Raw genomic sequence first — 12,881 nt, forward strand, 5'->3', positions numbered from 1 at the left:
GTTTGCAGCGGTTTGCAGATTTACTACAACCTTTGGAAGGCTGAAGCAGTTTATATGGTGCAGCCTATATAAACTGCTTACCAATGATGTTACTGATGTGTAGCTGAGTCAGCTGAGCCATCGTCTGGTATGCAATGAGCTGGATCGCCCTTGTGTGTGATCTCATAGCCCACCTGAATATACACCATGCTCCATTCTCTTTGTCAAGGATTTTATAACACTGTTTTATAGGGTGCAATATCATTGAAGTTTATTTTAAAAATCCTCTAGTCTAAATGAACGTTTCCAAGCAAACTGTAATTAAAATACTTCCAGTTATACCATCTGACTAAAAATGCAAACTAACCTCTGGTCCAACTGGATGCTTTAACCATCCTCAAAACTTGGCAAAGCATACAAATTAGGACCAGTTAAAGTCTAAAATTTGTCATTTTTAACACCGTTCCTCACCAAAAAAAAAAAAAAAAAAAAAAAAAAAAAAATCAGATTTCTCTCCTTCGCCAATGAACAATGTGAAGCTGCGCAAAGCCATTCATTCTCGAGCAATTAAACTACAATTACAAAATAAATAATTAAAAACAAATCCCAAGTGAACTTCAACGACAGCAGGATTATCTTAATCAAACGAGACATGTCTCATCCAGGAGACTTACATAAGGGACGGGATGTTGTATCCGGGCAGATCAGATTGTTTTAGATGTCACATCTCTCTATTTATTCAATGTGCTTGTCTGGTTGAAAGGAAAGTCTATTTTTAAACTGAAGCATTCACGGTCTGGCAACTGAAATCAGTTCACTATCTGTCTGTCCTGAAGTCATTGGTGCTCAAACTGCTCACTGCTGCATTTGTCTGGCAAACTGTTTTAATCTGTTTGGTCATTCTCTTTGACCAGTGCTCCATGTGCTTCCCAGTCTTTATCTTAAAAGTCCACAGAGACTTTTTCGTCTTCTTCTTTCAGCAGCTTCCATTATGGATCGCCTGGCATCCACTTTAGTCACACCAACTCTCTGCGTGTCCTCTGTCCTCTCTCCCTACATTCATTTCCACCTTTTCCACCCTGCCTGCACTCTCTTATTTCCCTCTGTTGTGCACTGTTTATTCTTCTGGATGGTTGACCCCATGTATTAAACACATACTCCTTGCAACTTCACCTTCCCACCTGTTTCCCTCTCATTCACACACGTCTTCTGTCTCGTTTGTACTGATATTCACTCTTTTTCTCTCCAGCACATTCCTCCGCCTCTTCAGGCTCTCATCTACCTGCTCCCTACTTTCACTAAAGATCATCTCATCATCATCTGCAAACATCGTAGTCCACAGAGACTCCTGCCTTATCTCATTTGTCAACCAACCCACCTGACACTGCATTTATGTGCTTTTGACTTCTTTTTAAAGTAACACTGAAGTTAAATTACTCAATTGTTTAATGTAATTATTTCATTAGATTTCTTCTTTTTTTAAGTTTTACTGTCCTTGTAGGCTTTGTATCAGATGTATCATCTCTGCAGCTTTTTTATTTTGGGCCTTTAAGTGTCTCATCTTAGAGTTTTTCAAGATTGGCTGTAATAACGCTGCTGTTTCAGAGAGATGAATCATTTTAGCAGAATTTAGAAAGGGCAGAAAAAAAGCAGAAGCACAACTTATGCACAGCACAAATTAAATCCGATGAAGCTATTGCAAAAAGACATTACAAACACACTGAGCAGTCTATAAACAGTGTTGCACTGTTTCAGACACATCGGTCTTAAAAAATGATCCAAAAAAGAACACCTGTATTACACAAGGTCCAGGGAAGGGTGGCGGGAGTTCTGAAGGAGGAGAACTGGCCTAATCCCGGAGAAAGAGAAGTGATGAAAGCATGGGAGTGGGAGAAATGAGAAAGACAAGAGAAGAGATTTGTAGAGGAGATAACAAGAATAGTGTTTATGGTTAAGAATGTTACAAGGAATTTCCATGCCAGATGAGTTTTAAGGAAATTGGGGAGAAAAACTGTGGAAGACATACTAGGTGCGCTCAAAAAAGATTTTGGTATTTCATTGATCGCAACTTGTGCAAATCTCCCAAAACTACATTATTTGTGACTTCCAAACAATTAAAAAAAAATATGTAGTTAAAATTAGCTAACATGCACATGGTGTCTGACCACACGACACTTCATACTACAAAAAATTATTGAACTACATCTCAAAAAACCTTTAGTTTTAGAAAAAGTTTAGAATTATACAACTCACCGGTACTCTGGATAAGGGCGTTTTGGATGGAGTGGTCTGGCCTAATGAGACAGGGATGACTATAGAAAATGCAGAAAGCAACATTAAATAAAAAGAGAAGATTTACCACCACTAAATAAAAAAGATTTAAATATTCCTACTAGACTGTGCAGGGGTGAAGACAGGCGTCCCAGGGCCCTGGATTGGAGCAGGGGATCCCAGTGATCCCAGCGCCAGGCTGGAAGGGGGTTGAGGAGGAATGGCTGACTGGCTGGAGCCAGATGCTGCGACAGACGTGGTGGAGGTGGAGCAAGGTCCTACTGGTGACGAGGTACCTGCCACAGCAGCCAGATCAGCAGCTACGATGTCTCCCTGGGTGGAAGGCACCCCGCCTCCGAGGTCCATGAAGAGAGAGCGCAGCTTCATTTCCAGAGCTTGGATGTCGTCTGGTTTGCACTGCGACTCAGAGGAGTGCTCACATCTGAAGGAGATCGGTGACAACAAGTCTCAGAAATAATCAGTATTTATGGGTAAATAAGTTAATAAGTAAGTAAGAATTCAAGAACTTTTCCACACAAAATATAGTCTAAAATTGACCATGTATGTGTGTGTGTGTGTATATATGGATAGAAATAAAATAGAAATAAATACACAGTGACCACCTCTCACCTGGGCTCGCAGTCACTGTGGGCATGCGTCTGCCCAGCCAGGGCTGCTGTCTGAGGCTGAGAGTGCACCAAAGTTGGTTGGACTGTGGGGACATTTGTGGTCACCGGCAGAAGTCCTCCAGCGGACGATGAGGGAGTAGGAGCAGGGAGGGAGACAACAGAGGGCGCGAGCTGGGGACCTAGGATGGCAGTGGTGGGGATGACTGAGGAGGTCAGGGAAGGAGTTGGCAAGACTGATGAATGATCAGAGGAGACTTCACTGGCTATAAGAGATGAAGAGGGCGGGGAGGACACAAAAGGAATAGTGTGGGCTAGAGGAGGGGAGGTAAGCATTTGAGGGGGAACCACTGTTGGTAAAGTGGAAGGTACTGAAGCAGCACTGACAGAAGAAACTGTCTGGGACTGAGGGTGGCTGAAAGCCTGGGGCTGAGGCTGTGCTTGTACCTGTGTCTGGGGTTGTGAGACAGCCTGAGTTACTGGCTGTGGAAGTACCTGTGATTGAAGGATGCTTTGATTCACTGTTGTAGGGGGAGGAGAAGAGGAACAGGGAGGACTGAGATGGATGGCGGAAGGGGTCGAGGATACAGAAAGAGGAGGAAGAGAGGCATCCTGTGTTGTGTTTAAATTAGAAGGGACATGCCCAGCAGCGGCATCCACAGTGGGAGTGAGTGTGCTACTCTGTGAAGGGACAGAAGCTGCTGCAGGCTCCAGAAGTGGAGGATGGGTGGAGTGGATGGAGGGTGGGGCAGTGTTGGGCCCTGAATCAAGCTGATTTTGGTTCTGTCGGAGTTCAGAGAATGCTTGGTGTAAGCTGACTGCTCCTGTAGAATGGGACAAGCCCAAACCTTGACCTGGAGTCTGTGATGGAGGTGGAGAAACTGGAAGAGAAAAAGGAAACTATTTTAAGCCACCACATGATTATATGTAATTCCTAGCTCCACCCAGATTACACCGATTTATAGGTCACTGTAACCAAATTATTTAGAACACCCTACATAGTGTGCAGAGCCATTAAATTTGAAATTTCAGCCAGTGTACCACATACATAGTAAGCTATATTACACCTTATCAATTAAGAATCATGTTAAAAACATATCTAAAATCAACAAATTTGGGCAATTTTGGGCAAATTAGATCAGCACTGTCAGAAAATACAGTTAGAATGTTTCTGTTTCTTTTATTCAACTTCATGTGAATTCATGTGATAGAATGACAATTAAGGCCACTCAGGCAACACACGATCTCTACAGGTAATGCACGCAAATGCACACAATCCTTACCCGTCTCAACATGAGGTGCAAGAGAAGGAGAGGTGGGAAGCATTTGTTCCTTCAGCCTCGCCTCGGGTACAAGGCTGACGATAAATCTCCGACCTGCCGAGTGGACCACTTGTGCAGATGGACTGGGTGGGATGCCTAAAAAAGGCAGAAGAGTGAGACACGGCCTGGATATGTTATGACATGTTCTGTTGCAGGTTTTCAGGCTAAAAAAAAAGGTGTTTACAAAAGTGTATTTATTGATTTCCATTCAGAAGATCTGAAGGTCCTTGCCGCTCAATAAACCTGGTCTCGGATTTATTTTATTTTAAGGCTTTTTCTTTCGTCTTTTTTTTTTTATTTTACCTTGCATGGGGGCAGATATTGCAGGATTCTGTTGTTGCGTGTCACCTGCCATCTGCAGATCGACAAGAGAGCATGCATTAAACAATGACAGTTGGTCTGTTAGAGGCAAAGGTAGAGATGACCAGTAAGTTTAGACACACCATAGACAGGCTATAAAAATTCAATAGCAGCAGCAGTGAATAAAATAAAGACTCACTGTTTTCTTTGTCTGGCTGTTGGCATCTCTTTCCAGACCCTTCTCATCAGCGTTCTCTATCACCTCTCTGACCTGTTCAATAAATGACTCTCTCTCGCTCTCCAGGATAAACTCACTCTCGACCTGCATGCACGTTGAAAAGGTCACGCTAAGTCACACGCTTATGAATTTGCAATATAATCAGTCACAAACAGCAATATTTCTTTATATAAGCCTTCTTCCTACATGAGTGTGAGGTAACATACGAGTAGTTTTGCCTTGTGTGAGAGTCTGATGAGAACTCTCCATGAAAGTGCAAGGACTAGAGCATGTACTTCAGTGGTTTTGGATGACGCAGAGCAGATAGCAGGCGCGCCGGCACGTAAAAACAATCCAGCCTTAATACAGAGCTATTAATAGGGATTTACAGACAGTATAACGTGAAGGTTGGATGGCTGAAGCTGACGAGCCAACATTCGCTCATATTCAAAGTAGTAACTGGTCAGCTGTGAGGAAATATTGTTTAATATCCACTCTGGTAACTGTGTGCTGTTGAAACATGCAATTCCACTGACGGGTCATACAAAGTACTATAGTCATTTTTAATTAGATTGCAACGTCAGAATTAAATTTATTTAATTTAAAAAGCTAATGACAAACTTGCTCTCCACGTGGGCTGTTTACATGTATGCAGTCTGCTCAAAAGTAATTGGTTAACAGAACTTAGACTATACGAAATCCTTCAGAACTCAATTCATATACAGAATTTTAGAACAACTATAATTTGGAGCAAGTGGAAATGAATCAAAAACAGTGGATGTGAGTCGTTGTGTGATATTGTGTGCACCATGATCTGGGCAATTTCCTCAGGGTTGTCTCCATCCAAGTCAAACCTAAAGGTCACCATCTTCCTGTTGTGGGTCTCCAGCTGACACTCTGCTACCCTGTCTCCAAGGTTGGAGATCTACATGCAAGCACATCAAGAAATACATACACAGAAAGAAAAGATAATGAATGGAAATAAATAACTTTACTGTAAGTGACACATTTCTAACAACCATTAAATGGATACTTGGTGCAGTAGAAAACAGGGCCTGTTTTTAATTTTGACCTCACAGGACTTATCAGGTGTGCGCTATTACATTGAGAACATTGAGTTTCGCCTTGGTCGTCTTCTCATGGTGTGATCGACTTCGCACAGAACGTCTCTGGTGTCGCTTGGCCGAGCGCCCTTCATGACGACCTCCTCCTCCCTCGTTGCCGTCGCTCAAACCTGAAGTCTCAGAATGGCCACTGAGGTACAACATAAGCAAAACACAGTAAGAGAGAAAGACCTAAAAAGAGCACTGAGTGAGAGAAAGATGTCACAAAGCTAAAATGTCATTCAGAGAAATTGCCTTGATTTCAGGGAAGAGTAACTGTGTGTGTTTGTGTGTGTGTGTGTGTGTGTGTGTGTGTGTACGTGCAAGTATTACCTCTCTATGAATGAGAGAACTTGAGGCGGCTGTAGCTGGGACTGAGGTAACTCTGAAGATTGTGAGGCAGGCTGAAACACACACATACACACAGATACATGCATGAAACTACGCATGACACACACGGGTGTGGTGTCACCACAAACATCAGGAACACTGAAGGGAAGGAAAAATAGCAGGAAGTTATAACAATTAATGCGGGTGTAAAAACAGAAGCAAATGCTAGCTAGATTATAAGAAAAGTAATTTTCAGAAGTTCAAGTAAATCCTGAGAATGTCAAAAACAGAATATGGAACAAGGATGGAATAAACTGTATCCTTTAAATTAGAACTTTATTCAAACTTGTGAAAAACCAAGTCCACACTTACACCTTTCAAAGAAATGATGAGGTTAAGTAGCAGCCAGGTGCTGCTAATCAAATGGACTTGATGAACTGATCATCAGCCAGTGTTCATCTGGAGCATTCAGGTGTCCCACTACCTCCACCCTCCCACCCCCAAGAACAGCCGGTGCAACGCTCAGAGAAACTGCGAATTACCCAACCCACATCTCAGACTCTACGGGCCTCAGTTAGCATGTTAAATTCTAAAGTTCATGACAGTACAACTAGAAAGTGACCGAGTATGGAGTACACAGTCTCTTCTCTTTAAAAAGAACATGGCAGCACAGCTTAGGTTTTCAAAGCCACATCTGAACAAACCACAAGACGTGTGGAGCAATGTTCATGGACAGCCAAGAGCAAAGTAGTGATGTTTGACCGTAATTCACAGCACCACGTATAGAGAAAAGCAAACACAGCATATCAACTGTCAAGCACGGCAGTGGAGACGTGACGATTTTGCACACCATGAACTCCTTTGTGTACCAAAGTTGCTAAAGTCAAATCTGAGGCCATCTGTCCCACACCTAAAGCTCGGCCAAAGTTGTATCATGCAACAAGACAATGATGTCACAGCAAATCAGCAATTCTGAGTGGCTGAGAAAGAATCAAGCTGCAGCAATGACCCATTCAAAGTCCAGACCCCAGCCTGACTGAGATGCTGTGGCAGGACTTTAAGAAAGCTGTGCATAAACAAACGCCTCAATGAACCGAACCAATATGAACCAAGAAGAGTTACTGATCAGTTCCACAGGACATTATATTTATTTTTAAACTAATCAAAAAATTTGGTTTTGCAGGTTCAACATGTTTTTTCTATTTTTTTAACTCACTCCACCAACAAGACGCGTAAGTTTTTCCAGCAATTATTAACTGACTGTATATTGTTACACTTAAACCCACAAAAGGCAATTAAAACAACACAAAACTGTAGCTGTGCATTTCCATTTCTTACTCGCAAAACTTTAACAAACAGAATTATCATATAACAATACTCCAGGATGTGCATTTCAGATTAAAAAACAAGAACTTCGTAACATCTTTGTGAGGTCTTATCAGTAGAAAGTGTGATGGTGGTTAAAAAAAAAAAAAAAACAAAAAAAAAACTTCATGCATGAGTTCCAAGATTTTTTAAATTTGGGAAAATTCTCATTTCATTCACTTTTGGTGGGTTCGACCATCTATAACCAGTACCTGAGGGGGGGCTTCCATGGGGGTATCAGGCGGGGCGCTGACTACACTGATGATTGGCACCACCGTGGCCAAAGCCTGAGGCACAGATGTGGGTACGGGAGTAGGAGGAGGAGGGGAAACAATAGTAGGCACCACCCCAACAGGGACTGGCAGAGGAGAGGGAGGGGGAGCCATGGCCGCGCTTGGCTTTGTGACGGCAATAGACAGCAACGGAGAAGGAAGGGTCACCAAAGGAACGGTAGAGGTAGGTGGAGTTACACCAGGCTGAGAAGGAAGGAGGAACAGAGGGAAAGAGAAAAGAAAGGAGAAAAGAGAAAGAAGAAGATAAGGAAGAGGAGATGAGAAAAGGACGGGAGCAAAGTCATGAGGGGATAAGGAAGTAGAAAAACCCAGCCAGGGATCAGACATGACAAGCATGGACAGACTGAATCTGGGTCTTTACTGGTCTCCATGATAAATCATGTTAAAATAAAGACGTCAAAGGAGCGAGTCATCCACAGTTCCAACACATTACTGACATGTTTCACACCCTTAACAAAAACTTAACCAAGCAAGACAACAGGACCGTACATCAAGCCTGTTAGTAAGGACATACCAAGCTCTGAAACCAAACAACACACACTGTGTGACAGAACAGCTGGGTGATACACACACCACTGGAAGACCATGCAACAACAGAGCAAACCCTACAGACAACGTGCAATACGGCTTTACAATGTAGATGGGCAACACTCTCAACACCACATCACAAATGGGAAAAGAAGGCTAAAAACCTTCAAGAGTCAAGATATGGAAACACTGTAAACGAAAACAGCTTTCTATTTTTAGTCTTCAAGATCCAACGTCCTGAATAAATATTATGACCTACTGCTTGGTGTCGTGTGTTATAAAAGAAATACATACAGTAACAATAAAACTGCATGTTTGCAGAAATGGTGAAAAGAAAACTTAACAGCTAAAGAAACAAAACCGAAAATATTGCTTAATATTTGAATCATCGGCTGTCTTTTACTCAAAGATTCAATCTACACGTTTAGAAAAACACATTTTTAATCGTTTACAGCAAGGCAAAGATACTACATTCATTTTTATATACAAAAAAATATCAATCAAGTTGGTTAATGGTGTGTTTAAGTGGCCAATCTCACTGTTTGAAACAATGAAAATTATACTAAAAGGTTTAAAAATAAAAAAAATGGAAGTCATGAAATCATTACTGTAAAACTAAAAGACTAAAATATCCGTGCAATGAAATTTAAATTCCATATTTTGTCTTTAAATCGGACGTGACGTGTTACTCTTTATAATTCTTTAATATATAATTTGTTAGATAGTGAATCAATTTTTGTAGTTTTGCACAGATCCACAGTTAAAATCAAATAATCGAAATGTAATTCAAGTGCAGACTTTCTGCTTTATCCAAGGGGTTAAATACTGTATTAGTTGTGTAGTAATTATAACCACTTTATACACCGTCCCTGATGTCCAGAGGCTAAAAATAACCAGACGATGGACTGACAAACAGTTTCATGGCCAGGAGAGACCTGTTTCATTATCATGATAAATAAAGGAGACATAATATCTGGAGTGGATACAGCATCCCAAAAAGATGTCAGTGTAAATGAAGGAAGAAATAAAGACTAGTAGAGGCTCAAAAGCTCAAATAAACCTTTCAGAGAGACAAAACTTTACCACCCTGTGCATTCTGTAAAAAAATAAATGCACTGATGACCTCAGCAACACCAAAAGGCCTGAAGGTGCATGATGACAGAGTTTATGATCCTTAAAAAAAAAAACACTCTCAAAGTGCCGGACGTATCAGGTCTACAATCAGGTGGTTGCTTCATGAATGGAAACACAAAGGCTTCAGACAGGTGCAAACCACTGATTTCACCTCAAGAACAAGAAGGCCTGATGAGGACTTTGGCAGAAAACATCTCAAAGAGTCTTCACAGTTGTGGAAAAGAAAATCTTCGGACAGATGAACTCAATATAACTTGTACTAAAACGATGCCCATGGGCTCTAGTGTTAAGGTCATCGACTTCAAAGACAATCAATTCTAATATTTAAAATTATGTCCGTTTGTCCAATTACTTTTGAGCATCTGAAAATCAGGGCTTGTGTATAAAAATAGCTAAAATTCCTAAACAGTTAATGCAAAATTGTTGTTAAACCCCTTAAATCAAAGCTAAAAGTCTGCACTTCAATCACGTGTCGACTGCTTTACTTAAAACGCACTGCAGTGGAGTACAGAGAAGAAAAAAAAAACCACTCTTTTTCCAACAAAATATTGACTTAGCCTTAATACCAAAGTAAATACTGGACTATTACTGGAAATACTGCCCATCTCCATTTCCGTGCTCATGTGTTTGTTGTCCATGCTTTTACTAAGGTGGTCAGTGAGAGCATGTGGGGTAAACAAAGATGCACTGTCAGGAGAATACACAGCTCTACTCAAAAGGTCTATGTTCTGTTCAAAGGATTCAGTTAATACATCACAGTTTCACGTGAGGACAGAGACAAACAGGCACAGCCACTTACAGTACAACAAACTACAGTGTCAATTACGACGATACCTGAGACAGAGCTAGCTGAGCAACTTGGTACAGAAGATAAAGGTGCTCTAAACTGGGAGATGGACTTAAGTCACAAAACTAAACACGCAACCACACGGCGTACCACACAAACACAATGATATACAAGTGGATACGTAAAAACACGTAAAAACAAACCCGGTGGTAAACACAGGCAGCATGCCCACGAGCAAGCCAGAAAATGGAAAGAAAAACAGAAGAAAAGTGAAGAAAGCAGAACATGCAACAAGACAAAATAACTGAGAAACAGCAGGTGGAATGCCTAACTACATATCCACAGATGCGTATGTGCATTTGTCTCTGGGTATTCGGGTACAGAAGTGAGGAAATACTAATGGCAACTTTTACTCTAGCCCTGAGGTGAAATAACAGACACTGTTATGAATTGTGTGAATTGTGAATGAATTGCGTTTAGCAGATTTGTTTCAGATTAGAATTTAAAATGTGGGCGAGCAGTTGCATTATATGCATAAGTGTGTAAATAACTAAAGATAAATGCAGATATACGAGCCATCAGGCACCTTTAAAAAGACCTATCACCACCCACATGTACAATTAGGAACACTTCAATCTAAGCCAATCCAGTATGCCATAATAACCCACAATCACTTTACTGTTAAAAAGTTAAACTATCAACTTTCTAGAAATGTCAACAAAAATAAAAACTTAAAATTTACATTTATGGAAATGCTGCTTTAGTGGATTGGGTTAGGTTACACAGTGTTAATATATAAATGAATGTATATTTAAATACTCAATCTAGAATAGAATCTCTTTGAAAAGAAAGAGTCCTAGCTAAAAACACATATAGATATATATTTAACAAATACAACTATAACTGTACCTGTGCAGGTGACTGTGGCAGAGGTGTGTGTGTGGGGCTTTGAAGTGATGTGCTACTCTGGCTAGATGAGGCAACCTGGAGAGGGACAAACAGAGAAACGTGGGTGAGAGAAAACAGTGTAGATCAGGGGTGTCCAACTCCAGTCCTCGAGAGCTACTGTCCTGCAGCTTCTAGATGCATCCGTGTCTCGACACACCTGAATCAAATCAATGGCTTGTTACCAGGCCTTTGCCAAACTTGATGGCATGCTGAAGAGGTAATCCAATTTGATTCAGCTGTGTTGGAGTAGGGATGCATCTAAAATCTGCAGGACAGTAGATCTCGAGGACTGGAGTTGGACTCCCCTGCTGTAGATATTTACATAAACAAAGATACTCTTTATGTGTTTGACACCGAACAAAATGGTTAATTTAGCAAACTGCCAAAAGATAATATGGCTGCATTCTGACAAAATAAGTGTTACAATAAAAATGTAAATGTGACCAAATTATAAAGGGTCATAATATAAATGAAATAATTGACTATAATTTATTGCTCAATCAAAGTTCAGTTCTTTGGACCCCACAGCGTACTGATTAACACATTGAAATTACTCCTGTAGTTGGGAGTAGTCCACTTTGAGCTACATTTGAGCCAACACAAAGAGCTGTGAGCAAGGCTTCACCTCCTCTAACTGACCTCACTAAACTGGGCCTCTTAACTGAGGCCCTGAGAGTTTTGCAGGTTGCCGCTCCAAATAAAGCTTGAGGTGATAAATTTCCACCTTTCTGTTCAAATCTAACTCCCAATAACTAATATGTAGGTGGCCAAAACACCGAGACTTGAAAATAATGCTAAAAACCAATGCCTACCTGTTGGGCAGTCCCAGAAAGTGGTGGCTGTGTGCTGGCAGGGACCAAAGCAGGTCCTGAAGTTGGCTGAGGGGAGGACACCTGAGTCTGCTGTTAAGAGTCAGATTTAGAGAAAGAAAGACAGAAAAATGGAAAGACAGGACCAGATGCAACGTCGTAGGACAAAACAATGGAGGATGGAGGAGAGAAATTGAGAGAGATTATGGACAAGAGAGAGTAAAAGAGAGAAAAAGACAATTAGAACATGTTTGTAGCTTTTGGATCCAACAGTATGCATGAGTACAAACACAAGGCAGTTCTGCTCTTCTCTAGCAATCATTTTTAATCTAGATCTTCCTCTTGTGTATGCACACATGCAAACAGACACGTATACTCTAATCCGACGACAGATATATGCACACTGATATCTAATGTATGCATATACGCAGCTTGTAGTATAGCATGTACAACAGTATGGGCACGGCACTGGGGTTAGGCAGGGTGTAAGTAGGATTTATTTAACATGCAGGTCAGGACCTAAGTCATTAACAGTGATGATAAAAAGGTGTTATATAGCCAACAGAGCACAGAGTAAAAATTGGAATACTCTCTATGAATTAACTAAGATGTTTTAAAACACTTGCTGCTTTTTCAGATTTCATCCTAACACCACATGTCCTGTTCATGGCCCTACCTCTGACTCTGACAGAAAGTCTGATTCACTTGAAATGATGCAGGCTTTCTTTTGAGTCAACTTATCATTTCAATTGTATATTTGATTTTCAATCCTTTGAATTTCATGATGGTCATCACCCTGACAGGCTCCTGTGTTCACTTAACGAATTCTTCAAATACTCTACAGTAGCACAGAGATGACTACAACCAAT

General features: G+C 40.9%; 1 protein-coding gene across 11 annotated transcripts in view; it reads right to left on the reverse strand.

The window, feature by feature from the left end:
- Positions 1-12,881, reverse strand: part of wnk1b (WNK lysine deficient protein kinase 1b) — a 97,115-nt gene that overhangs the window by 14,909 nt on the left and 69,325 nt on the right. For 6 of the 11 annotated variants that reach the window (XM_085252859.1, XM_085252856.1, XM_085252857.1 and 3 more), the window contains 13 exons: positions 12,016-12,105; positions 11,165-11,239; positions 7,726-7,989; positions 6,152-6,222; positions 5,819-5,969; positions 5,524-5,640; positions 4,698-4,820; positions 4,502-4,553; positions 4,160-4,294; positions 2,881-3,757; positions 2,373-2,692; positions 2,233-2,291; positions 1,772-1,828 (listed from right to left, as the gene is read on the reverse strand). In XM_085252859.1, coding sequence (XP_085108985.1) covers positions 1,772-1,828; positions 2,233-2,291; positions 2,373-2,692; positions 2,881-3,757; positions 4,160-4,294; positions 4,502-4,553; positions 4,698-4,820; positions 5,524-5,640; positions 5,819-5,969; positions 6,152-6,222; positions 7,726-7,989; positions 11,165-11,239; positions 12,016-12,105 — 2,391 coding nt within the window. Of the gene's footprint in view, positions 1-1,771; positions 1,829-2,232; positions 2,292-2,372; positions 2,693-2,880; positions 3,758-4,159; positions 4,295-4,501; positions 4,554-4,697; positions 4,821-5,523; positions 5,641-5,818; positions 5,970-6,151; positions 6,223-7,725; positions 7,990-10,302; positions 10,381-11,164; positions 11,240-12,015; positions 12,106-12,881 lie in introns of all 11 variants that reach the window. The other 5 variants (XM_085252863.1, XM_085252861.1, XM_085252865.1 and 2 more) reach the window with 5 other exon arrangements.

The sequence above is a fragment of the Mchenga conophoros genome, linkage group LG17 (genome assembly GCF_057382185.1).
Source record: "Mchenga conophoros isolate Kocher_MC1m ecotype Shallow Benthic linkage group LG17, M_conophoros_male_GT1.1, whole genome shotgun sequence".
Lineage (NCBI taxonomy): Eukaryota > Metazoa > Chordata > Actinopteri > Cichliformes > Cichlidae > Mchenga > Mchenga conophoros.